At 36.2% G+C, this 26,667-nt stretch overlaps 4 protein-coding genes, 1 non-coding gene and 1 pseudogene across 5 annotated transcripts; 3 read left to right on the top strand and 3 right to left on the bottom strand.

The window, feature by feature from the left end:
* Window positions 1–740: 740 nt before the first annotated feature.
* Window positions 741–936, top strand: LOC131174364 (U2 spliceosomal RNA). Its single transcript, XR_009144612.1, has one exon. It is a non-coding gene; the product is annotated as a U2 spliceosomal RNA (small nuclear RNA).
* Window positions 937–2,443: 1,507 nt separating this feature from the next.
* On the top strand, window positions 2,444–7,219 carry LOC110673940 (translocase of chloroplast 101, chloroplastic). Its single transcript, XM_058136247.1, has one exon. The coding sequence runs from the start codon at window positions 2,674–2,676 to the stop codon at window positions 6,952–6,954; it is 4,281 nt and encodes a 1,426-aa protein (XP_057992230.1). The 5' UTR covers window positions 2,444–2,673; the 3' UTR covers window positions 6,955–7,219.
* An 853-nt stretch (window positions 7,220–8,072) lies between these two features.
* On the bottom strand, window positions 8,073–17,986 carry LOC110631433 (probable histone-arginine methyltransferase 1.3; annotated as a pseudogene).
* Window positions 17,987–18,895: 909 nt separating this feature from the next.
* On the bottom strand, window positions 18,896–20,821 carry LOC110631430 (xyloglucan 6-xylosyltransferase 2). Its single transcript, XM_021779261.2, has one exon. It carries the CDS (start codon window positions 20,538–20,540, stop codon window positions 19,158–19,160), a length of 1,383 nt encoding a protein of 460 aa, XP_021634953.2. The 5' UTR covers window positions 20,541–20,821; the 3' UTR covers window positions 18,896–19,157.
* A 711-nt stretch (window positions 20,822–21,532) lies between these two features.
* On the top strand, window positions 21,533–24,531 carry LOC110631432 (heat shock factor-binding protein). The gene is made up of 5 exons (XM_021779263.2): window positions 21,533–21,753; window positions 22,762–22,815; window positions 23,497–23,520; window positions 23,622–23,664; window positions 24,146–24,531. Exons 1-5 carry the CDS (start codon window positions 21,751–21,753, stop codon window positions 24,292–24,294), a joined length of 273 nt encoding a protein of 90 aa, XP_021634955.2. The 5' UTR covers window positions 21,533–21,750; the 3' UTR covers window positions 24,295–24,531.
* Window positions 24,532–25,157: 626 nt separating this feature from the next.
* Window positions 25,158–25,743, bottom strand: LOC110631431 (protein RALF-like 33). The gene has a single exon (XM_021779262.2). The coding sequence runs from the start codon at window positions 25,658–25,660 to the stop codon at window positions 25,316–25,318; it is 345 nt and encodes a 114-aa protein (XP_021634954.1). The 5' UTR covers window positions 25,661–25,743; the 3' UTR covers window positions 25,158–25,315.
* Between the last annotated feature and the right edge of the window lie 924 nt (window positions 25,744–26,667).

Here is a 26,667-nt window from a genome sequence, read left to right as displayed (position 1 = left end):
TCCTCTTTTGACGATTAGTGAAGAGTTTGTGTTTGAAAACGATGTCATTTAGAGTAGTTTTCGGCTCCCAGTGTCATTTGATTTTGGTCTCTGATTTAAGTGGCCCGTCTAGAGCCTAATTGATTACTATTTGGTTTTGTAAATATGCCTGCTAGGCTTCTTCCCAATTGCTTGTACTCTTGGCCTGGGTCTAGCTTGAAGGACAGAATAGCATAGGACAAGAAAATGGCGACTCAACATGACAAGACTAGCGTCCATTTCTGTCATATCCAATTGGTATGCCAAATGCAGATTTATCATGTTTAATCCACTTAACCAAAAGCACTTCCATTGTCATCGTTTGGAAGATAGGATGAATGCCCTTGATAGTTTTGTGCCTCATTGCTGTCGATTTATTCTGGGATTCACGATGGAGTAACCACTTTGCAGTTTTCCAAAATTCTGCAGGCAGTTTGTAATGATTTTCATGCTAAATTAATTCGAGCAGCCCTGTGACTTGATATCAGTAATATGTTGTTCCATTCACATGAGCCCAGTTCTCCAGGTTATTCAATTGGCAAACGAGAAGCCAGAGATCTGTGAAACATTTATTGTAACTGCTTTTTATGACCCGAAACCCGAGTTACTTGCTTAGGGAACTGAACTGAAAATCTGCCAACCTTCAAATCCCACATCGAAAGATAAGACAAGGAGCGTGGAGACTTCGCCTATAAATAAGAAAGCTCAAAGAATTCAAAAGCATACCTTTCTCGGCCTTTTGGCTAAGATCAAGTGTAGTATCTGTTCTTATCAGTTTAATATCTGATACGTGGACCAATGGTCCACTCGATATTAAATTAATTTTTTAAGGGGGTGGGTCCATTACAGTAGCTTGCTACTGGGATCCACGCGCGTCGCCTGTGCGTTGCACTACAGCACTGGCCTGGCGCACCCCACCAATTCTAGTTTCAAATTTCTTTTGTCTGTTAACTGTAGGCTCGACTAGATGGATTTCATTCACAAAGCTTAATTTAGTTTAATAAATTTATTTATATTTTAGTAATAATTAAAGAAATTAAAATTTTAAATTGCATCCAAAAATTCTCCATTTAATTTTTTTTTTTTATAATTAACCATTGGGGACTTATCTCTTTTGAAGGTTTAGCCACCGAAAATCCTTTTAAAAAGATGAAGATGGCCGCAGTCGATATTTGTAGTTTCTTGATAATTATGGTTAAATTATGTGACTTCATTACCTTTTAAATTATAGACTTGTTTTAATTTTTTAAATTAATATAATATTACGTTAAAATTTTTTTTAAACCACAATTTTAGTTGGTAATTCCTTCTCCATTTTATATGGAGATTTACCTTTTTTTTAATTGTCCTAAAGTATATGTTATTTTTTAAAAAAAAAATTTATTTATATATTAATTTATTAATATAAACTTGTTTACTATATATATTAAAAAAATTTAAATTTTAAAAATAATATAGTAATCCGAATTATTTATTTTTTAATAAAATAATATGAATAGAGGGAATTTATTGCTTTAGCTATATTTTCTGTCTCATTTTAAATAATGATTTAAAAGTTTTGTTCTATCCGACCTTATTTGTATTGAAAAATTAAAAAAATATTAATTTTTTATCTGTTGTTATTCACAATTTATCTATTCCTTATTATCTTTCTATTTTAATTAAATACAATGATATTTTAATTAATTATTAATATTTTTTTTATAAAAATGAAGATATCTTACTATTTTCTTGATTTTTATAAAAAACTTAAAAAAAAACACTTAAAATGAGACAAAATAAGTATTAATTAAATTTTCTTAAACCATGTAAAAATAAAAATAAGCATATTTTTGTAGGAGGGAGGAGTATTTGTTATTTGAATATAATTATTGAGTAAATAATGACTTAAATTGGAATTAATTTGTATTATAAAAAATTTAATATTTTAGCATAAACTATTTTATTAATAAATTAAATCATTACTTCAATTTGATATAATTTAATTCCAATTTAACAAATTAATTGAATTTAAAAATTTTAAAAATTGCCTTAATTTGAACAACATATACAATAATATTGAGTGTTATTAGCAGTCTCTTTTTTTTGTGTTGAGTAGATACTTAAAAAGATAATAATGTTGGTGATAATTTTATTATGATTATTCATGATTTTATGCTTGTTAAAATTATGAGTTAAAAAATTTTAAAAAAAAATTATTTTGGGCCATCATAATCGAGCTTACCCGGTCCATACTTGGCCGTATATTGGACTGGCTAGTAGCAGTGGCAAGTAGCAATGAACTAATGGTGCAAATTGAACTGTTTGAGACCACACACGAAAGGCTAGGAGCTGAATTGCCTGGAGGCTGTGGTCCGTGTGGATGGGATAATCACAAGAGACAAAACCTTTGTGTGTCCACATCTCCCAGAAGACTCCAAAACGGAATCTCTACTTGTCAAACAAACGAGAACTCACCTGTTAATCCCAACCTTAACGTGCCTCGTGAATGGCTCCCTCCTTCCCAAGTACTGCTACTGGCCCAAAAGTGCAACACCAAGCATAGCCATGGGACTAAGCATCATTTACAACCCTAACTAAAAGCTACTGGCCTTTTTCTTCTTTGGCAACTCTGTATGTTTTCTCTGTTTCCGTGAAAAACAAGAGCTCCAAGCCATGGCCTCGATTCCCCGTGTTTCACTTTCCAAGACACAAGGGTCCCCTTCCTTTTCCAACTCATTGCTGCCATCGCCTACAGGTTCTCTTCCTATCCGAGCTCCTATTACTCCTGACGATGATTCTTCTGATTTTGAATCTAACGGTCATACTGACCATGGTTATAGTGATACTAGTAGTAATATTGATAATGGGTCTGAGTCTGACGAGTATGTTAGTGTTGAGGAGTTTGAAAGTGGATCAGAGAAGCTTTTTGCAGGCAGCCCAGATGAGGAAAACCGTGAAGACAGTGGCCTTTTGGATAAAAATAAACTCTCTAGGGCTTTTGTGCCGAACCCAGATGAAGAAAGTTTGGGAAGTTCAGTTATAGACGAGGAGAGTGGTGTCACTGATCATTATAGGCCCGTTGTCGAATCCGATAGTCCTTATTTGCAGCGGGTTATGCCTGTTGCCCAATTGTCAGTGGATGACGATGATTTTGAGGGGTCGATGAGTGATGAGGGAATGGTCAGCGGTGATACGGGAGATGGCAGGTTTTCAGCTATGGTTAGTGCACCTAGAGTCAGAGTGTCGGCTGTTGAATATGATAAAGAAGATGAGCCATTGGTGCAAGGAGATTCACATGTTGTGAACGAGATTGAGTTGTTACCAGTGGGAGATAATGAGGATTTGATTTCGGGTAATTTTGTTGGAGCAGACTATGATGTTTCGGGTATTGAAGAAAGTAAATTTGCAGTGAAGTGTTCTCCTAATGGCTCTGCTTCGGTTGAATTGATCAAGAATGATTACCGTGCGTTTACATCGGAAGCTCAAGTCGAGCCTTCGGTGGAAAATAAAGAGAATCCAGAAATGAAGGTAGATGCTAAGCATGTTGCTGATGAACCCGTTTCAGTTGAATTGGTTGAGGACGATGGTCAAGTTCTTGTACCAGAGGCTCCTATCGAGTTTTTGGTGGAGAGCAAAGAAGAGGTCTTGGGGAAATATTCTCAAGTGGATGATGATACTAAGCAATTTGCTGAAGAAAGGCCGCAGCTTGGGAATTTGGAGCAGGAAAAGATTGAACTGAATGGAAGAGATGGGCACAACATAAAGAGTATGGAGAACGTTTTTATGAATCATGTATCTGAGAATTGCAGTGCCAGCCAGCTAAAGGAACATGTTTCTGATGTAACTAATGGTTGTGGTGATACTTCTGAGTTGAACCAGGTTGAGAATATTGTTCCAGATATACGAGAAATGAAAGTTGATGGTGCTGTCCTGCAAGAGGTACAGATAAGTGAAATAGTTAACAGTTCTAATAATTCCTCTGTGACTGTAATTAATTCTGCTGATGAGTCTCTTCAGAAAATTGTGCCAGAGCCTCAAGAAATGAAAGTGGAAGTCTTGGGAGTGGAGGCAGAAAAAGCTACAGATTTTGTTAACGGTTATCAGAGCTGTGTCTTTAATAGAAGTGTTGCCCTTGAGAAAGGCAATGACATTGAGAAACTAGACGGTAAATCTAGGCGAGAAACTGGCATGAGGGTTGAATCTCTTGCACCTGAAGATGCCATCACAGTAGAATCTGTGGACTCTGCATTTGAGACGAACGAAATTCAGACCGTGGATTTGCTGGAAAGTGTTGATTTTCCTGAAATGTTTGGAGTTGATAGACTAGAAGTAGCGTCTCAGGGCAATACCAATTCTTTTGGTATCAGAGATGAAGTAAACCATGATTCAGAAAAGATAGAAACGCAAAGAGGTTTTTTGTCTGATGAAGATATTGAAGAACTGATATTTGGAGGCTCTGGAAGTATTGAGCGTAACATGAGTGAATTGGAGAAAAGTGCAGCCTCCTCTCCTTTACCAGTGGCTGATGATTTCCATGATCATCAACACAACATTGATGGACAGATTATTGAAAAATTGGAGACAGATAAGGAGCGTGAAGCAAAGAAATTATTTGACTCAGCTGCATTGGCTACTCTTTTGAAAGCAGCAACTGGAGTTGAGTTGGATGGAGGCAGTGTCACGGCAACCTCTACTGGTTCTAAAGTATTTTCTGTTGCGTACCCTGCTGGTTTGGGTTCCTCATTTGACAGTACAAAACGGGCTTCTCAATTGAGTATGGTCAAGGATGCCGTGAATGATCGCACAAGTGTGGAAGAAAAGAAGATGATTGAAAAGATACAGCATATTAGGGTGAAGTTCTTGAGGCTTGTCCAGCGACTTGGACTTTCTCCTGAAGATTCAATAGTTGCACAAGTGTTACATAGGTTGGTCCTAGCTGCAGGGTTACATGTTAGCCAAGAATTTACCCTTGAATCTTCTAAGAGAATGGCCATGCAACTTGAAGCGGAGGGCAAAGATGAATTAGACTTCTGTTTGAACATTTTTGTTATTGGGAAAACTGGAGTGGGGAAAAGTGCTACCATTAATTCTATATTTGGAGAGAAGAAAGTCATGATCAATGCATTTGAACCTGCCACAACTAGGGTTAAAGAGATTGTTGGAACAATAGATGGAGTTAGGATCAGAATCCTTGACACACCAGGTCTCAGATCCCCTGTGAAGGAAGAAGCTACCAACAGGAAAATATTAGCATCTATAAAGAAGTTGACAGAGAAGTTCCCTCCGGATGTTGTCCTCTATGTTGATCGGCTAGACACCCATGCAAGAGACCTCAATGATTTGCCATTGTTAGCCTCACTTACTAATTCTCTCACCGCATCAATATGGCGAAATGCCATTGTCACTCTGACCCATGCAGCTGCTCCTCCTCCCGATGGGCTATCTGGATCACCCCTAGGTTTTGAAGTTTTTGTTGCTCAACGATCCCATAGTGTTCAGCAGGCTATTAGCCAAGCAGTTGGTGATCTGCGTCTAATGCATCCAAGTATGATGCATCCAGTATCTCTCGTTGAGAATCATCCATCGTGTCAAAAGAACAAAAGAGGAGAAAGTATCCTTCCCAATGGACAAAGTTGGAGACCCCAATTACTACTGATGTGCTACTCATTGAAGATTTTATCAGAAGCGAGTTCTATAACCAAGCCTCTAGATCCTTCCGATCACAAGAAGCTGTTTGGCTTATGGCAACGTCCCCTACCTCTGTCCCACTTGGTGTCTTCTCTATTGCAGTCTCGCCCTCATCCAAAATTCACTGCTGAGCAGGGTGGTGATGATGTTGACTCTGATATGGAATTGTTAGATTTATCAGATTCTGATGAAGAAGATGAATATGACCAGCTTCCACCATTCAAGCCTTTGAAAAAATTTCAGGTTAATAAGCTCAGCAAAGAGCAAAGGAAAGCATATTTTGACGAATATGATTATCGGGTGAAACTTCTCCAAAAGAAGCAATGGAAAGAGGAGGTGAAAAAGGTGAAGGAGCTCAAGAAGAAAGGCAAAGATAGCAAAACCAATCATGACTGTATCGGGGAAGATGTGGACCAGGAAGATGGAGGTCCAACAGCTGTGCCGGTTCCCATGCCCGACTTTGTCCTCCCTCCCTCCTTTGACAGTGACAGTCCTTCTTATAAGTACCGAATGTTGGAGCCTGTATCACAGCTTCTTGTGAGGCCAGTTCTGCACTCACAGGGCTGGGACCATGACTGTGGGTATGATGGTGTTAGTCTTGAAAGAAATCTTGCTATTGCTGGTCAGTTCCCAGGTGCAATTGCTGTTCAAATCACGAAGGATAAGAAAGTGTTTAATATCCATTTAGATTCCTCCATTTGTGCAAAGCATGGAGAAAATGGATCAACAATGGCAGGATTTGACATTCAGACTATTGGAAGGCAGCTTGGATATATCCTCAGAAGTGAAACCAAATTCAAGAATTATAAGATAAACAAAACATCTGCTGGGATAGCCGTTACTATGTTGAGCAAAAATGTGGCTGCAGGACTGAAAATTGAGAACCAGATTGCTATTGGAAAGCACTTGGCTTTGGTGGGTAATGCTGGTGCTGTTAGATCTGGAGGTGATACAGCATATGGAGCCAACTTTGAAATTCGCCTCAAAAGCAAGGATTTTCCTGTAGAGCAGGATCAAACCACATTAGGCTTGTCTCTGATGAAGTGGAGAGGTGATTTGGGTGTAATGGCCAACTTACAGTCTCAGTTTACCATTGGTAGGAGTTCCAAAATGGCCATCAGTTTTGGAATGAACAACAGGCGAAGTGGACAGATCACCATCAAGACCAGTAGCTCAGAACTGCAACTTGCCTTTATCAGTATTATTCCAATGGCAATATCCATCTTAAAGAGTGTCTATCCTGGTGGTGCTGTAAGAAACTCATAAATGCTAGATTACTAGGGGTGTTTTTATGGCATCTAGCGTTTTCAGTTGGTTAAATTTTGAAAGGCTAAACACTATCATCTCACTGGCCTTGATGATTATAGCAACTTTGTTCAATCTGCAAGAAATTTAGGTTATTTCATATGAGGGCAAGAGTAAGTCCAACGTCAGTGAACCGCGTAAAGAATTATAGACTCCTCAGTTTATATGTTAAACTAATATTTGGAATATGGACTTGTATGAAATGAAAATTTTCTATTTCGTTGGTTGTCGGAGAATATCAAATATTTATGTTGCAAATTTACTTAGATGAGGGACCGGTCTCCTAATTTTGATTAAATTCAAATTGGTTCCTCTAACCGAATCAGACCATCGCCATGACTACCTAATAGTGGTGAGCATTCAGTTCGAACCGAATTAAATTATAAAAGCTGAATTTTAAATTTTAGAAACCAAATCGAATCGAATTAGGTGAAAAACTGAATCAAATCGAACCGTTCTATTTCGATTCAATTTGATTTAAATCGATCAGTTTTGATTTTTAATTGATTTTTTAATTTAGACTTGATTTTTAAGTTATTTGATCTAATTTTGACTTTTATTTGAACCTAATAACCATTAATCAATGAAATTAAACAATTAATATATATAAAATTAAATATAATTCATAAATTTTTCATAAAAATAAATCATTTCAAAAATCAATTCGATTTGATTTAATTCGATTTTAATATATAAATTACTATTCAATTCAGTTCGATTTAATCAATTTTTCTCTTCAAAACCGAACCAACCCGAAATAATCAAAAATTTTATCATGTAAAACCGAACCGAACCAAACTGATTAAATTTTAAAACCGAATCAATTGAATTTTAAAACCAAATTAATTAAACCGAGTTGACTCAATTTAATTCGATTTTTCAATTTGAACCGAGTTCTGCTCAGCTCTACTACCCAACTTGACAGTATAGGAAGAACCCATGCATTGCTTACTGTTTTTTTTTTTTTTTTAAAAAAAAAAGAAAATCCTTTTTAAGTTTCTCTTACAATACACTTTGGTCCTCATAGCTTCCAAATTATCATTTTCAATTTCTATATTTATCAAGTAAAAAATTTTAAATAACTAAAAGTATATTATAATATAAATTTTTTCAGACTAAAATACAATAATACAATTTAAATGACCCAGTCGAATGAGAAAGGGCCACAATGGATTTGATTGTTTTAACTCGTTAAAGCATAATGAAATAGCGCACAGAATCAACTATGCAACATAGTTTAATCATTTTGATCTAATTTACAAGAGAACTGAACCAGTGCAAGGAAGAATACATTAAACTCACCCATGCAGACCCCCCCTTGTTGGGGAGCGGCAAACACATGCCACTTCAAAAATTGACTTCTTTAAATTCCATCAAAAACTTATTGGAGCTGAGCATCCAAATTTTGAGATGGTGGCTGTATCAAATCCGGTTCTTCTAAATCCTCTGATTGATTGTGTATATCCTGAAATAAGCCAGATAAACTATCATCACTATTATGCACATAACAACAACTTAACACCAATAGTGAGAATGAAGATGTGAAGATGAAGGAACTCATTCCACTGTTACCATTTTGTTTTAAGTCATGACGATGCAAGACGGTGAGTAATGAGAGAAAAGTACATAAGCACACATAATATGAGCAAGCAGATTAAGAAAAGCACCTCCAAACTTCATAGATAAAACTTGGAATCCAAAACTTCAGAAAACTGATGGAAATGCTAGCACAAGTACAAATATGAAAATTGGCGGAGAATTGACAGAGCAACAGAATTTTATCCCAAAAATCTTACACTGTTTAAACTCTAAATGTTACCTCCTCAATGGAAACTAATTTCAAGAAATTTAAGTAAATCCTACCCAAAAACTGAACTGGAATGTAAATGCAAAATTACTTCTATGCATGAAACTGCAAACTTGTGATTTTTGCATCCATATGACGCATCAATTCAACTTAAAGAAGCATCTGAACTCACAACTCACTTGCATGATAAAGTGCAGCGGAGTAGCAGATGATGACAGATTAACAGATCCAGGTACTAAATAAAAACTGTGGTACCAGTATAAACACGTTTTCGAACTTTGCATGTGACCAAATTATGCATGAGATGCAGCTTCTTGAACAAATAGATGAGGATGATAAACACATTCAAATATTGTATCTAACCAAATGCTGTGTTCCATACTGCGTCCCTTTAAAGGAAACAAACAGAGCATGTTCCCAACTGTAAAATGTTTAATTGTGTTCTCAAATGGGCATACGAGCATTGATGTCAAACATTTGCTAAGAAAGATGGCATTTAAAGGCACAGATGAAAAATTGAATGTTATTTGGAGTATTGGATCCTTGCTCATGATTAACTCAGTGTTTGAAGTTTCTTCACCAGATTAATTGTAGATAATCAAGCAGATAAAAGCTGATTAAAAGATAGTGATCAGCTGTGCATGTATCATTTGTTGTGGTTGCTGATCTTGCGCCATTGCATAGGCTTGTGGCTGAGACAGTCTATGATATGGTTCCTCTGGGTTGAGCTTGCATGATGATGTCTGAAGTATTCCTCCTTGTTCGGCACCAGGACCCCACATTTTAGCTATTTAAGTTGAGCAGTAACGTGTAAGAAACTGATGGAATAAATCAGCAAGACAGAAAAGAAGATAAAGGGGGAAAAAACAACCTGACAGTGTTAAATATATGGTATAACTCTGAGCATTGTGCGCAACCATGTGGAGCCGGCCAGTAATTTCTTGTCCTGCCATGGCATAGAGTGGCTGAGACAGAACACAGCGTAATTGATACCAGTGGGTTGTAGAAGCACCGGGGGCAGTCGTAAGCCACCTTTGCACATTACTGTAGACCAAGACAGTTTACATGTACACCCAATAAATCCATAAGGTAAAGAAATGTAAAATGCAGACCAGTTGCAAATGCCCAAAAATAAAAACATTAATAATCAAGGTCAAATGCTTACCTTCCATTAAACAATACATCAAACCAACAAGCCAGCCCATGCACTCTTGCTCCCACAGAAGCTTTGAATTTTAAGGGAATATCAATTTCATATAATTCCGCTTCCTGCAAAAAGAAATGTGATAACAGATCAAATTCCTCATGAAGAAGAGAATAATTATATTGCGATAGCAAGAACGAAACTGTTCTTCTGCAACTACTCCTTTCAGGGCCAAAATAAAGTCAATATTGCAGAGTCTTTAAAATGTGTTTCATTGTTCAAAAGCTATTTTAAATGCTTTCCAAGCAAAATTTCTCAGATATACAGGATTGGCATCCCAAGAATGAGATATGAAACTTACAGAGCACAGACATGAGTGTAGCACACACATGAGAGTGTTTTGTATAAGAAAATTTTCATAAAAGAATAGAAGGTTATCCAGAAGGAACATTTCAAGACAGTAAAAAAAACATGGAACCAAAAATATATTGTTTTCTTATGGGCATTAAATAGGACATGCACAACTGACAAGAAACACAAAAACAGGTCTAGAGGGTAAACTTATACCTTTATTTCAGTGAAGTCTATCACATGAAACATTGCGGGAGCCACCAATAATCTTGGATCAAAGGCATCTACAACAGGCTGTATGGATAGCACTAGGGGTTGGCAAACGGTCGGTTCGGTTCCAAACCAAACAGAACCGAAAAAACCAAAAATCGAAAATCAAAAATTTTAAAAACCGAACCAAACCGATTAATAAGAGAAAACCGAACAGAATCAAACTGATAAATATCGGTTCGGTTCAGTTTTAAACCAATCAAACCGAATTTTATAAAATTTTATATTTTCAACATTAAATCTAAATAACAAAAACATAAAAATAAAAAAAAATTAAAAATCAAAACTCAAAAATCTTAGAGTTCGGTTCAGTTTTCTTTGATTTTCCTTGATATATATATATATATATATATATATATATATATATATATAAAATTTCAGTTCGGCTTTTTTTTTTTTTTTGTGAAAATAACCGAACCGATTAACTGAAATGATAAAAAATTATAAATCGAACCGAACCGATTGAACCGAATTGACTCGGTTTGGTTTTTCGGTTTAAACCGAATTCTGCTCTCCCCTAGATAGCACAACAGACACCATAATGATTACAAAAAAAAAATCGCAAGTAATCACAATATTATGTCAATATTGGGCTACTCTTTTGGAAGGTATTTTCTTCCCCCCCCCCCCAAAAAAAAAAGGCACATACAGTATGTAACAAAGGAAAATAGTCACTTTTAAGCTTTTAAAGTAAATCCAAGTGGCCAACAGTGTTTCAATGTATATCAGAAACATGCAAGTAGACCTGAGAAAAGCATCCCCGGAATGCAGATCCATACACAGGTGTTAGATCAACTCCGTAATAGTTTTGTTGTTGCCAAAAGAGGGCCTGCATAAACAAAAATATATCACAAGTAAAAAACTATTACTTATTCAGAATGGTCTACTTAAACAATATGAAAAGTTTTCTGCAATTGCAGCATTATGCATACAGCAATAAGAAAGTTCCACTATGTTTCATGTAACTTCTTTAAATCATTGCACTCCTTCAATGAAGTGTACAGGTGACAAGAATGAAGTTGGTCCAGAAAAACTTCAACATAATTGTTTCAAATACATACCTTATTAGCAATTTCAAAAAATAAATATTCATCGCCAAAAGGTGCCACGTATTCAGCAAGAGAATGCAACTTCAACTCAATAGTATCTAAAATAACATATTAATAATTTGGATGTGCAAATACTAGAAGCACAAGAAATACTGATAGAGTAAGGCACTTAAATCAAATGGAGGAAATGGAAATATGCAATTATACTAAGAACAGAAGGATTACAGTAATGAATTACAGCAATTCCTCACTATCCTCTCTAGCTCTCAATACAAGTTTATTCAAAAGAAACTATCCAAGTCTCACAAAAAACCTGGCCCAGCAACTATGCCGAAATAAGAAGAGCCAAGCCCTCACCAGCAGAAAGAATTCTGCCCCTAGGAAATAAAACTAATTTTTCTTCCTCTGCTCATCCATTTCTTCCTCAATTTATACACCTCTTTTTCCACTTTACAGCTGTCATCACATGCTCCCAGCACCTCATCCTTTCCGTTACAAATTCTTCTATAATTTTCTAGAATTCTCCAGGCTCTTCTCCACATCCCTATCAAATACAGATAAAAAAAATCCTAATAATGCATAAGCCAGCCATAGGATTATACTAACTGGATTGGGATCAAGGCTTAGTTGAGTTGAGAACAAATGGCAACCACATGTAAAATCACTGGGACAAGCAGCAGATGCATGCATCTAATCATATAGATTATGGAACAAATAACATGCGTTTAAAACCTGGTGTTGACAAGCACATATCATAGAACAAAACATTAAATTTTCACTTTAATTGTCAAGAAAAAAAAACCCAAAGTACATTTCATAAGACTATCATGTGTAGTTAAGGAATAACCAGCATTACATAATATCACTGTCACAAAGCATCTTGCATGAGAATAAAAAAACCTGAGTTAAGATCATGACTAAAATAGTCACACTGGACTTCTAGGCGAGTCAGTTAAAATACGTCCAAGATCCAGGAAAGCGAGATTCAAAGAGGGAGCATTTGAAGAATAACACTTACCTTCCAACTGTAGGGAACATTTTTCCACTAGGGAGAAGAAACTGATCTCTGGCAATTACATAGGACTCTAACATTCTTTCATTGACTAATAAGGTGCCTACATATCACATCCCCAAGGAAGTTAAGAAAGAATATGAATAGTTCACTTGAACGTGCACCATACGATGAAACTCATGAAAGAATCACCATCCATTGGATGATAAAGACAAAGATGTTGCATGAGCCTACCCATTGGTTCAGAGATCAGGATATCTGCTTTCTCTGGCAATTCAACTTCCTCCACTTTACCCTTTATTACCTATATTCAAGACAAACAGTACCATAAGGAAAATAAGAGAAGAAAAAAATAGAAACCTTAAGGAAATTAGAAGTAATATAGCATGGCAGAATCTTACTGTAATCCTTTCACCCAGTGATGGGTTCCCAGCAATTAGTTTGTGGGCATATTCTGCCATTTCAGATGCTTCCACAGCATAAACATGCTTTGCACCAGCCTAATGAAGGGGGAAATGAATACAAGATCAGCCTACAAAAACATCTACACAAAAATGCAGAACTGTAATATTCACACACAACATAAACATTTATTTCATTTAAGGACCAAGTATACCTGAGCAGCAAAAAAAAGACAAAATACCACTACCAGCACCAACATCAACAACAACACGACCAAAAAAATCTGCACGGTTCTCAATGACAGCAGCATAATAGGTTCCTGAAACAAATAGTGTAACCACATTGTTATACTCACCACATGACTTGTTGTCGCTTAAGCGCCCAAGTGAGGAGGGCAAATTGGGTATTAATTAAAATTTTGAAGACTAGGAGGGATTTTTTGAGAGAAAGCACGAGGAAGAAAGAAAAGAAGAAAGACACAAGAATTTATAGAGGTTCGGCGATTCCAAGCCTATGTTCTCTCCTCAAGGCCCTCCTTGAGAGTTAACTCCACTATATTTCTACATGACTCATAGTGGATGTCCATTTATTTGTCGAGGCATTTTGAGCACATGCAGTAAGCTCGCCAAGTTATGAGGCTTAAATAATCAAGCTTCTAAACAACAAGAGTACAAAAACGAAAAATGAAATTGCAGCACAAGATCATAGGAAGAAACACACTACAGCAAGTGATTTAACCTGTCCTCACATAATCCTGTAGCATATTTTGTTGATGTAGCAGTTGTCCATAATAATGAAAATACATTTTAGCAGATGATGCCTCTATTTTATTATCAAACTTGCTTTTATGAGCTGTGACTGCTCCATTTGGTAAAGTTATTCCTGGAATAGAAACAATAAACAATAAGGAGAAAGTTACTGGTCTAATAGAATGCAGCAGTGCAGTAAAAGCATCTTTGTGGAGAAAGCTAAATGAACTTGACCAATAGTAGGGAAGATAATGGATCGAACAGAATCCATTTTGACAACATTTACATTCAATTTAAGAGTTTAATATTTATTAACATGATCACCAATCTATTCTGTGCACAACCATCAAGGTTACTTCTCTTGAGCATAGCTGATTGCATCATACACCAATTGACTGATTGTGAAGAGGAGAATCCTTTTAAAAGTCAATCACAAAATGGACTTCATGCACAAATACGATACACTATTTTGTTCATTTAATTGTATTCTTCTGAAGGAAAATTACTTTTCATATTTTACAATTGAGAGATGCTTAGTTCTCCCATGTAAATATCAGGTAATAGTATATGCATGGTGTCTCTAATAGCGAATTGGTGCTTCTATAAGCATTTCTACATACAATGTAAAAAGTTTCAGGGTCCCTTAGGCCTCCAATTACCACAATTTCAAACACATTTAAAACAAACTTCAAACTAACTAGAGAGGAGAAATTTATAAAACTAAAAATAAAGAATTCCAAGAACAAACCAAAAAACATGAAATTAGGAAATGCAATATGGGGATATCTCCAATGCCCAACTTTACATGACATTATACATTAAAGAGACATCTGCTATGAACTATGACAAAATTTGCAAAGCAGCACCTTGAACAATGATTTCCTTCTTCCATTGCTCAAATGCACAATGGAAGGCCCTGCTCTCCTCCTCATTTCTAAATTTCTTGTAAAAAGTAATACTGTTACGACATAACCATCTGGTAACATTTCAACAATCATATAACTATATTGTGCCAGCAGTACCAATACATTGCCCAAATTCATAAAAAGATAACCTGAGGGAAGGAGATATTGGTATGCTTCAATTTGCCATATCTTTTTAAACAGATTATCCATCCATGACAGAATTTCCTGGAACCCAATGCAATGCCACAAGGTCTCAACCAATAAAACAGGATGGAAATTGGAAATGCAAAAATATTTCTTAAACAATGTGCCAGAAACAAAGCATCCAACATAGAAAAGTAAATCAATTTTAACTGCATACCAAGGGAGGAAAAGGGAAAAAATCAACTTCAAGTGAATTCAATACCTCTTTACTAGTATCAGATGCTAAATCTTCATATATGCAAACTGACCGATCAGGTCCTAGCTTGAATAACTGGTCAACATTTAAATTAAAAAGAAATTATGGTCAGGATACACTCTTCAACCACAGGTGATCACAAACTTATCTAAAAATTACATATGCCAAAGAATTAATTAACAAATACATGCTTAAATCGTTGCATCAGTTTGGTCAGTGACAAGACAAACGGAACAAGGGAGACGCTCAAACTTATGAAAGACTTATTTCACTTCTATGGCAGCAACTTAAAATTATATTGCATCTACTATTTCCGAACTTTGCCATTGGAGAATAAGAACAAGAACAAGAACTAACCCTTTGTTTGGATTGAGAGAAATTGGGAGAAGAGAAAAGAAAAGAAATTTGATTTCTTTAAATTCCTTTGTTTGGACATCAATTAAAAGGGAAAATTGAAGAGAAAGGAGGAGAAATAAAGAGAAATTTTAACTCAAAATATTTCTCACCAATAAAATGAAGAGGAATGGTAGTTAAAATATCCTACTACAATATAAACATAAAAAAAAAAAAAGAGTATAATATTTATTGTCTCTCCTATTCTAATATCCTATCCAAACTCTACTTCTTTTTTTTTTCTCTTCATTTTTTCTCTTTAATTTCTCTTCATTTTCCATGCTAAGCTAAGGATCCAAACAAAGAACAAAGGGTAAATGATAAACATGGAGATAGATGTCTTTTTTTGATTAAAAAAAAAGTACTTAAAATGAGCTCTAGGATAGCCAAAGAAAATCACAATCAAAGATATCAGCACAAATTTGACTACCTCAAATTGAATTGTGGTATGCAAAGGAAAAAACTTTCCCATTCACAAACCTAATTCAACTCTACATTCCTTGAACAAAGATCAATGTAAACTACCCACCTCACTAATTTTTTTCCATCGACATTCCCTCCACTTTCTCGGCAAACAATGGCAGAAACAAACAATAAAACTGCCACACTCCAAATAAGAAATAACACTAACCTGAGCAGTACTAAGATCGACGTCAATAAAATCAGTAGCGTCAGACTCGGAAAGAAATCGAAGCTCCACTACTCCATTATCGGCGCTATACCTAGCAACCACTGGAGAAGCTAAACAAGAAGAAGAAGAAGGATATAGCTCAGTTATTGATGCCAAAGCCAACTGTTGTTGTTTTTTCAGTTTTTGGCCTGCTGAAACCTCCATTACTGCCTCCAACAAGCTCAATCCCTAAGATTTAAATATAGAGAGAAAGATCTATATACTTGAGAGCCTAGCTACAGGCAAGGGTGTGTGTAAAGCATATACAGTGAGTGAAATTAGGCTTTGCAAAAAGCGCCAACCTTGAGAGTGAGTGAGGGGCTTAGGACCGCCAAAGAGAAAACAGGATACTAACTTGGCTTTTTATAACCCAACTGTTTCTATAAATTTGTTTCTTTTATTAAGAGCTTGGGTTCAGATTCAGTCCTTTTAAGCGGCGAAATTTTTCTTAATCTTGATTTTTGACATTGTAATTTCTTCCAATGAAGAGGGAGATGAATGTGAGCCGTCTGACTAGTTTTGATCGCGGGACCATGAGTGATGGGTGGGTTAGTAGTCTACTTTGCCTCAAGTGGGGGAGTGGATGCATTCACTATACAATTGACCATGTGGGAAAGCTGCAATTGGAAGGGTTTATGGAGGAGGGTTCATCTGCTCCTCACATTCACATATTTAAAGGTCCATATTATTCCAAGCTTTGTGTCAAATTCTTCATGTTTAGATGGAAGAAAGAAGCTCGCTTTTCTATAACGCTGCTTGCTAATATTAAAATTGGCTTTAAGTCATCAAAGAGCCGCCCTTTTTCATTCATTAAGGTATGAGAGAGATCCAAAAAGGATGGACTTGATTTTGATTATCCTGTGGTTTTTATTTTTGAAAGATGGTATTGAGTTTTACCGTGTTTGATATGCCTAGAAGTTGTGTTTGTTGCCCTCAATAGAAGCCGAATTTGTTAATAGAATAAAACCACTTGTTAAACCCAAATCATGTTCTCCTAAACTAGCTGTTCAGTGGACAAGTCCAGAATCGAATGGATTCTCTCCATGTTTTTCAGCCTTGGTCGGCTCAAGGAGCACATTAACTGGTCTTTCTACAAGCAACTTCAGCAAGAGTCTGCTTTCATTCAGCCTGCACACGGCAAGTTATTGCAAGCATGCAGAAATTAAACCGACAGCGTCTTTGTAATAATAAATCATGGGCAGAGCCGGAGTTTTTATCTTATTCTTATCAGTCGCCTCAACAGAAAATTGCAGTGAATGACGCAAAGCACAGAAGTGTGTCGTTTTCATTGCTAAGAAACAAATCTCGCACACCTCACCAGCTATCACCCTTGACCCCCCAAGACAATGAAGGTGCTTACTGGTACCAGATAAGCCCTTCTTCATCGCATTTCACCAAACAAACTTTGGCCGACACCATAGTTATGTTGATGTCATTAACCGATTGCTTAATTTTCTTTTGTGCTTCTTGAAATAAATTTCTGCATCATCAGCCATGCCTGTTGGTGGATGATTTGGGAATCCTGGTCTGGAGGAATGTCAAAGAACAATGGCTGCTTTAGCCATACAGGAAGCAAAGACCAATTCTTCTACATGCCTCAGGCTTCATTCACAATCTTAGCCTTGAATGAAAACCTAATGCACGTTTAGCCTCTTTTTTTAAAAAAAAAAATAATAATTTGCCATCATAATCACATCATCCCTTATGCAGATGCTAGTACACTTTACAAGGATAAAACAAAGCGCATGCAATTAATCAACAATGCAATTCATGAGACACCATACATTATCCACCTGTAGAAGCATTATATCTAAGATTTGCCTCTTCTCTTCCCTCATATCCCCGCCACCACAAACTCCCTAACCTCTTCGGACCAAAGGGAGAGCGCATATGATGGTAAGAATTCAACTCCAGACAAAATGAAGAGAGCATATGATAATTCAGCAATTGATATATAAGCCTAACAAGAATAGGGACTATCTGCAGAAGTACAAATTTCCAGCATTTGCAGAACCAGTGCTTCATCATAATTTAAGGGATAGTAATTCGTTATGATTGGATGCAGCAGTTTCAATGAGGCTTCTTCTGACCTTCTTTGTGTTCTTTTACACCTGAAGTAAATACATCCAATTCCCTTTAACGTTTATTTTATTCAGTATGTTTGTCTTCGACAATGCCAGTAGAAATAATATCCAGGCCACCATTAGTCAAATAAAACTACTAGAGGAAATGATGCTCACGTCCTGATTTTACCCTACAAATTCTAAAGGGAATACAATACTGGATTAAAGTTCAGGATTGATGTCCCATAAAAACGACCCGGAGTGCTCAAAATTGGAACCATATCAGCAGAAAATGAATGCCCCCGCTTGTGAGCTCAATAGATCTCCCATATTGCTGCCTACAAAATTATAGCCAGTAACACATAGCCATCATATGACTGGAACAGTGATAACTAAGAAAACTCACCTTGGCAGGCAAGGTGTTATTGGAGGACCAAACACCCTAAACCTTGAGAGTTTCACCTACATAAACCGATTGCTATTCTCTCTCCTTGTAAGAACTAGAAAAATTCTACCAAAATCACCATCCAATCCCAACTTTAACTTGGTAGTCAGAGTGTGGTCACCAGAGCCAAGGTCTAGCTCCCGATTAACTGTCCTTCTGTGCAGGAAACCGAGAACAAATTGAAGCAGTAGCTACCATGGAAATCTCCTCAGCAATAATACCCAGAGAGAATAAGTTGAATATTCAAGCACAAACATTTTTGTTAGTATAAATATAATTAAAAACAGCACTTGTGCAAGAGTTATCTTTCAAGAATCAATACAATTTAGACACTAATAATACAAAAATTAGGAAAAAGCAAAAAAGAGAATAAAATATCCACTGCTACCACAAGCAATAAATAGCATTTACGTGCAATTTGACATGTACTGTAACTTTAAACAACAACAGCCAGTAGCTCATTACAGTTTTGAAGCTCTCATGATGATGTTGGTACCTTGGCTCTCAAGATGATGTTGATAACTTGACAGCTTTGAATGCAGGGTGAAGCAACCCAAGCTCATCTTTCACTTCAAGTGGATTGCTGGTCTCATTCCTCACTCTTTTAACTCTCCGGCTAGCAAGAGATTTATGAGTAAAACCATACATCTGCAAAATTTGATTGTCCCCAAAATTGAAAGCTCGATCCATCTGCTTCAAACACCTCTCCACTGGATAATCACCAAACTTGCCACACGGCTTGCAACCCACAAAGTGAGTCACAAGTGGCCACCGGTGATCACCAAGACCCGGATGATAATTCTCGATCATTTCCTCATATCGATCAACCAAAATCCCCCAATAACCATGCAAATAATAAGCACTCTCTAGATAAACCTTATCACCCCACTTATCACTCTGAGTAGCCAATAGATAAACCATTGCAGACTGATCATCAGCTTCGAAAACGGGTCTATCCTTAAGCTCCCTAGTGAGTACCTTCCCAGCTTCCTCCCTAATCTTCCCTTTGGGCCCCATTGGCGCCCAGGCATCCAAAATATCCAAAGACCATTGGCAATTCCTCAACAGGAAACTCCCAGTATTCAATCCAATCCAATTTTTCTGATCATAGACCATTTCATTCCATCCGTGCATCACGAAATTGGAATCCTTGTACCTCTCCCAAGGGAGCTCAAATGCCATATCCGTAAACATGGCATCACTATCCATCCACCACAAGAACTCGATCTCCGGATGGGACAGCAATAGCTTCCTTATCAATGGAAGCTTCGCCCAGAAACCAGCCATTTCCGCATCAAGCAGAGCCATGTTATAGAAGATCTCAATCCCATGAAGCCTGCAATAATCGATCTTGTTCTTAATCGATTTCAGCAAGTAATGATCCCCGACTGGATTCTCACAAGGTTTAGGCGAAGAACCCGTCACCAAGAGAACTCTCGGCTTATTTGGTCCAATAAAATTGGGAAAATTAGGGTTTTTTCTCAACCACTCAGCTCTCTGCTCGTCCCAATCCGAAATCTTCGGGCCGAGACTAAATGGTTTGTTCGTATCTGGCTTCTCGTCCTGCCCCTCATCCACCAAGATCTTATTGATATCAAATGTAGCATAATTGTTCGGATCGTTGTTATTATTATCGTTATTTTGAGTTGACTCGGTGGCTGGTTGGGCTTCGACGAGGACTCGGTGGGGCTCAGCGTGCTTGCGGGAGGCGTAGAAGCGGTCGCGGAGGTCATTGAAGTCCTGCTCTGGAGTACCAAACTTGCCGGCTCCGATGGAACCACGTAAGACAATAAAGGTCATGAAGAGGCAAAAGAGGGTAACTTTTCCGCGGCGAATCGCTCTCTGAATCCTAAGGACTCGGTAAGTCCCGAGACACCGCTCCAGCATTTTGAGTTAACCCGAGTTAAGAGCCTCCTTAACCCGCTCCCTTTCAGCGAAAAATCGAGAATTTTGTTTGGCTTGTGAGGAAGGGAATTCAGAATTGCATATTATTGAAATAGAACTGTTATAGGGTATGGTGGTACATAGGGAAAGAATAAAGGGTGATTAAGAAGGGGAGAGTCGGGGGATGGAGTGGGTGGAAATGGAAGGAAAGGAAGATGAAGAACAGGAGGAAGAGAAGAGGAAAGACCCAAATTGCAGAAATGAAAATAAATTTATTTTATTATTATTTAATTAATTTGCAGTAGAATAATGTTGTGTGTAAGCACGTTAATGGAATCAATCAATGAAGTGATTATTTGATGGGACAAGTAAATCCTAGAGGTGAGGTGGAGTGAGGAGTGATTTACAGTTGTCAGTCGATCACGCGGTGTGATTTGTGATGTGATCTATGCTTGTTCATGCTTTGCGACTGATTTTGACTCTCTCTCCATTTAACATATGGCACGTCGGAGTGCGGGCGATCATGTTCCTGTCTAGTTCTGGGGTCACTTTCTTCGTTTTCAGACCTTAACTGGAAACCAAATTTGCTTGTGTGCTTCGTTTGGTTGGTTGGTAATCAACTAATCTTATCTCAACTAGGCCTTTTCCGTCCTCGATTAACTTAAAGCTGTCTCACACTGCCATTGGATCTCAAGTTTAGCCTTTGGATTACACTTTTATTATTTTATTTCTTTTAATCCACTAGTAACCAGGCTGGTCAAGGGAAAATCAAGGATATATGAGAAAGAAAGTAACCAAACAAGGTACAACAAATAGTTTCCATGAATAGACTGAGTTTACCAAAGATGCAATAGCATGCGAATAGAGACCTAATATTGACCAAAAACAACTCCAATGCAGGCCTCCTCAACCTTCAGCAGAAGAAGATCCCAAACTATGCTCAAATAGACTGGAGAAATATACAGAGGCGCAAGGCAATGCATCCGAAACCACTGGACCCCATGAGGAGTTTGAATCCTCTGAGACCAAACATACCCTTGACTTCCTCCATAAATTCAGAGGAGGGACAAATCCGTAATTGGGCATTATTTTTCTTCAAAATCCAATAACCTCCGCATTTCTCTCCAGAAATTCCCTCCACTTGTCTCTGCTTCCACCCGCAAAATCCAACTAGCCAAATTCCTAACCAACTTACCAGGCCAGAACTCCAGAAATGGTAAATAGTTACACAAAAAAAAAAAAATCATCATGCTACTTTTTTTGGGATTGTTTATTTATCTCGCGCAGTTTTTGTGAATATTTATCATGAGATTCGAGTAGGGTTTTTGAATTATGGAATGAAGATTACAAATAATTTTCGAATCTGATATCTTCGGCCTCCTTTTGAACTCTATGATTCAAAATTTGTTGATTTTTCTCGAGGCATCGTTGAAAATTTCTAGCTTGATGATGGAATTGTAGATTTTTTTTTTTTTTAGGGATGTGCAAATTACCATAGCATGTTTACGTATTTTGAGAAACAATGGAGTTAATTTAGCTGTTTGAGATCTGTTGATAGATGCCAAGTATAAAAAGCCTTGTATCTAATGTATTTTTAACTGCATTAAATTGCGGAGACAATGGAATCAATTTCTGGATAGAAATTCTTGGTATTGATGATGGTGCAGATTTCTTGTAATATGTTGGAATTTTGAAAACGTTATCAATCTTTTGAATGTATGCATTTGAATTTGTGTTCCCTTCTATTTGTGAGAGGGGTTAGTCAAATGAAAACAGCAGATTCCAATATTAACAGCTATGTAGTTACTTTCTGGGATTAGAAATCATTTTTATGGGAGCTTACATGGTTATCTGGTAAATGAAAGAAAACTTATGTAAGATTCTTATACGTAATATGAACTGCTAAGTGGCTGGCAATACATTAATTTTTCTACTGAAGTACAATGGGCCATGCTGAAACTGGTATCTAGCCATCAGGTGAAGTCTTTGGGTTATGGTGTGATCTGTTTTACTAATTATCAAATTTGTGTATGGATGATAGTCTATGGCTGCATTTGGAGTTCAATCCGAAATTAATTTACTTGATGTCTTCAGCAATTATTAACTGTGAATGGCTTCCTTTCTTCTGCATCCATTTTATATTTATTAGCTTCTTATTCTGAATTGATACTTTTGGTAACAATTTATGTTGAAAAGTCTCATTGCTTTTTTTATTGTCTGGCAGGATAGGCATGATGCTGAAGATCCAAAGCAGAGCACTGCTGATATGACAGCTTTTGTAAGTTCCTAAACTCATCTTTAAGGACATTTTATTAATCCATGCAATTAATCTCAAATAAATTGAGACTACCTCTATTCAGTCAGAATGATGATTTAGGTAGATGAGCTATGAAATTCTCATTCTTGTACCTATCTGGAGCATATTTGGCTGTAAGCATTGAAGTTATTCTTAATGGTAGCATTCTTTTTAGTTTGGGGTGTTTACTATGACTTGATAGAGTTATGATTATAATATGATATCAGTTGCTTTAATTTGGTTGGCCTTGCCCAACATATCTTAGGATGAAGCTGTTAGTGTTTGCTTTTTTAAGTTTCCTCCCTTTTTCATTGTTTGGAGTGCATTTAGAGGGTGCTAGACAAATTACATATTAATTCATTTTAATTTGAGCTTATATAGTGATTGAATTACTTTACAAATCAAAATAACTGACCAATTTAATGTTGCAACCTAACAATTTATATATTACTCTTTCACTTTATATTTTTTCAATGTGGAATTCCTAACATTTAGTATTTTCCATAGAGATACAAAATAAGCAAATGAATACCATAAAATGTTTTTTACTTCACAATATTTCCAATAAAGTTTTAGCTTTACCTGTTTGCTGCAATAGTTCACTTGTATGGTTCAAATGATTTGATGTTTAGCCTTTGCTGAGTTTCCATATTGCTTCTGCAGGTGCAAAATCTACTTCAGCAAATGGTAAGTTAGTGGTTAGAGTTACATCTGTCTGGTGAGGTTTTATAATGAAGTTACCTAAACTATGAATAGATTTACCAAAGTTTCATTGTTGCATTTTGCAGCAATCCAGGTTCCAGGCAATGTCGGATTCCATCATTACAAAGAATATCCTGCTCTTGTTCATGTGTTAATTGCAAATTATCTTGCCAAAGAAAATGAGAGTTCCATTACTATTAGAATAACTTTAAGTTGCTTATTTGATGGATGGGAGGGAAGGGGGAGGGGAGGGAATGTATTTTGACATCGAGGGACATGAAATCAATTCGTTTTCCCTTTGTGGAATTTGTGAGGAGTCTTTTGGTCATTGCAGCATGGTCCTTTAGCATTTTCTGCATCATGTGCAAGTACATCCTTTCTTAAACTTGCTAGAATGGTATCATTTGCAAAACTGTAGTGATCAATGCTGCGCTTTGCATTTTCAAATAGGGACATGAAGTGGTCACTGAAAAACTTTATAAAGTTAATTCTTTTGATCCGATCTGAATTATATTCCTTTAATTGCCCTAGGTTTAAGTCTTGGTTCCTTGCTTAACATGGACATAATTTGAGATGGGATTGAATGTTGGTTTCTTTGACTGCAATGCAATCAATGAAATGGGCAGCCGGATAGATGAGTTGGAGCAAAGCGTCAACGATCTCAGATCTGAGATGGGGGTAGAGGGCTCTCCATCTCCTTCAGCCCCTCCCAAAGTGAAAGAAGATCCCAAGTCAGGCACTGATTCAACCTCAGTTTAGCAACGATATGTGGTGATTTAAACAAATAGTTCTTCTAGAGAGAGATTACTTTTCGTTTTTGCTAATTTTGATTTAAAGCCTATCATCTGCTAGAGCTATGTATTTGATAGGCTATATTGAGTGTCCAGTTTGATTTCTATATCTTTGTTCTCTCTCCCTTTTTCTTTTTCCTAGTTCATTCTGAATGTCTACACTAACACCGTGAATGAATGAAGTTCATGGCTTTTGGGGTTGTTAGTTGATGATCTGAACTGAAGTATACTTTTCTTATATTATGAAATTATTGTCCATTCAGACCGAATCTCCACCTCAGAACATGATAGAAATATAAAAAAGAAACAGAGAAAAGAGAGATTTATGGTGGTCCAGATACGAATTTTAAATGTTGATGCTAATGTGACCAAGGCTCGTGAGGTGGGTTATGCGTGTCCTTAATAAAGGGGAAAGAAAAATGCTTTTCTGGAGCTGCCCCAGCCTGTCAGCGACCAGATCACCACTAAAATTTGTCTTTCCGTGAGGGGGTACTGAGGATGGTATTCTTGAAATCAAAAAGAAGAGGGAAAAATCTATTATAATTTAACAACATATAGAATTAAAATTATTAAATTAAAAAAAAATAATATAAAAAAATAATCCGAACAAAAACACTTACCTAGCTAGGCCAGATATCCATTCAAGCTACAGCTATGTATGGTTTACAACTCATTTCAACTTTAGCGATTATTCTTATTTGCGTTCACGTTACTTGTTTAGAACAGATAAAATTTAATATAATATTTAATCTAAAAATATTAAACTTATTTTTTGTAAAAGGATTAAAATTATCATAAAATTCAACATTATCTAAAATGGAAAAAAGATAATTATTTTTTTAAAATTTTTATGTTTATTCCACACACCCATCTTAAAAATACGTGTACACTCACAATTAAAACATAACAATCACATATTATAAACACCCAAATATAGAATAGTGGGAAGGGGAAAATAAAAAAAAAAATTAAAAATAAATAATAAAAATTCAATTCCTGCAGCGAGTAATGCGATTGCAGCCGCGAGAGTAGGGATTGGCCTGAGCTCCAGGTCGGCAATTGTAATACGAGGCGCCGCGTCTCGAACATGGCACAGTGTTCCTCATCAGAGCTCCGTAGCTTATGTACTTCCTAGTCGCTAAGATACGCCGGTTGATCTCATTGTCCATCTCGAAATCTTCGTCCCCGCTCATCAAGCACTCGGCAATTGATCCACGGCAACCAGATTCCATCGGGATAAAACTAACGGCTACCGTTGATGATGTTGATACCACCACGTGGACGGCCAGTATTGCACAAATCAGGAGAAGACAGTAGTGGTTGGAGCTTCCCATTTTTCAGGCTCTCTGTGTCTCTCTCTCTCTAATTGAAATTGAAAGAATGCAAGTCAGGGGTGGAAAATGGGACATGTTTGGAGCTTTTATGTGACGGTCGAAGCGAAAATGCCATTGATTTATGGAATAATTACGATAATGCCACTACGAATTTAAGATCACTTCAGCTTTACTTAGAATGTAAGATTGTCAATGGAAATTTCAAATATAGACATCCACTAATCATTCTTTTGACTGTCAAGCCCATTTAGATAGGGAGTTTAAAAATTACTTTTTGGAAAAATTTTATACTATTTTAAATATTATTAGAAAAATAATTTAATTATTGTAAACATTTTATAATTAAATCAGATAAATTTTAATTAATTAATTAATATATTTTTTTTAAAAAATCACATATGTTTAATATTTAAAATTTAAATTTGAGTTTCTTCTTTCAATTAGTAAAATCATGGGGTAGATGATGTTGCTGTTAGAATTAGTGGGCAGGCAAATGAGACAATGAAGCTTTTTGTGAGTGGGAAGAGAAATTTCAAAATTTAATTTTTGTTTTTCTAACATCAAATTCAAAATCATGGAATCAGAGAATAATAACTATGTTTTATTGGATTATCTCATAGTCATTTTCAGTGGATGGCAATTTTTAGCGCATTTTGTGCATTGATGATGACATGTTTATGTCCTAGTGAGGTCAATTTTTTTTTCATTATTAATTTTTTTGTTTTTCTTTTTAATTTTTGCTCATTTTATGAAAAATGTTTATATTTTTTAATATCTGAAATATTTAAAAAAATTAATTAATGAAAAATATTTTCTGGTCAAAACAAAAAATAAGTTTTTTTTAAGAAAAATAATTTTTTTTAAAGAAAAATTATTTTTATTTTCTAAATTTTGATAAATTTATTAAAATGTAAAAATACTTATATATAAATAAAATAAATACATATAATTAATTTAACATTGTAATCAAATAATAAAAAATATTTTTATCTTTTTTCTATATAAAT

The sequence above is a fragment of the Hevea brasiliensis genome, chromosome 15 (assembly GCF_030052815.1).
Source record: "Hevea brasiliensis isolate MT/VB/25A 57/8 chromosome 15, ASM3005281v1, whole genome shotgun sequence".
Lineage (NCBI taxonomy): Eukaryota > Viridiplantae > Streptophyta > Magnoliopsida > Malpighiales > Euphorbiaceae > Hevea > Hevea brasiliensis.
This window is presented reverse-complemented; position numbering and strand designations above follow the sequence as displayed.

What these genes read in the sequence shown, in the direction of transcription:
- LOC110673940 (XM_058136247.1), top strand. Translation starts at nt 2,674, where the DNA reads ATGGCCTCGATTCCCCGTGTTTCACTTTCCAAGACACAAGGGTCCCCT.
- LOC110631430 (XM_021779261.2), bottom strand. Translation starts at nt 20,540, where the DNA reads ATGCTGGAGCGGTGTCTCGGGACTTACCGAGTCCTTAGGATTCAGAGA.
- LOC110631432 (XM_021779263.2), top strand. An exon ending in CTGCTGATATGACAGCTTTT is followed by an intron (nt 22,816 to 23,496) that starts GTAAGTTCCTAA and finishes TTGCTTCTGCAG; the next exon opens with GTGCAAAATCTACTTCAGCA. An exon ending in GGATTCCATCATTACAAAGA is followed by an intron (nt 23,665 to 24,145) that starts ATATCCTGCTCT and finishes ACTGCAATGCAA; the next exon opens with TCAATGAAATGGGCAGCCGG.
- LOC110631431 (XM_021779262.2), bottom strand. Translation starts at nt 25,660, where the DNA reads ATGGGAAGCTCCAACCACTACTGTCTTCTCCTGATTTGTGCAATACTG.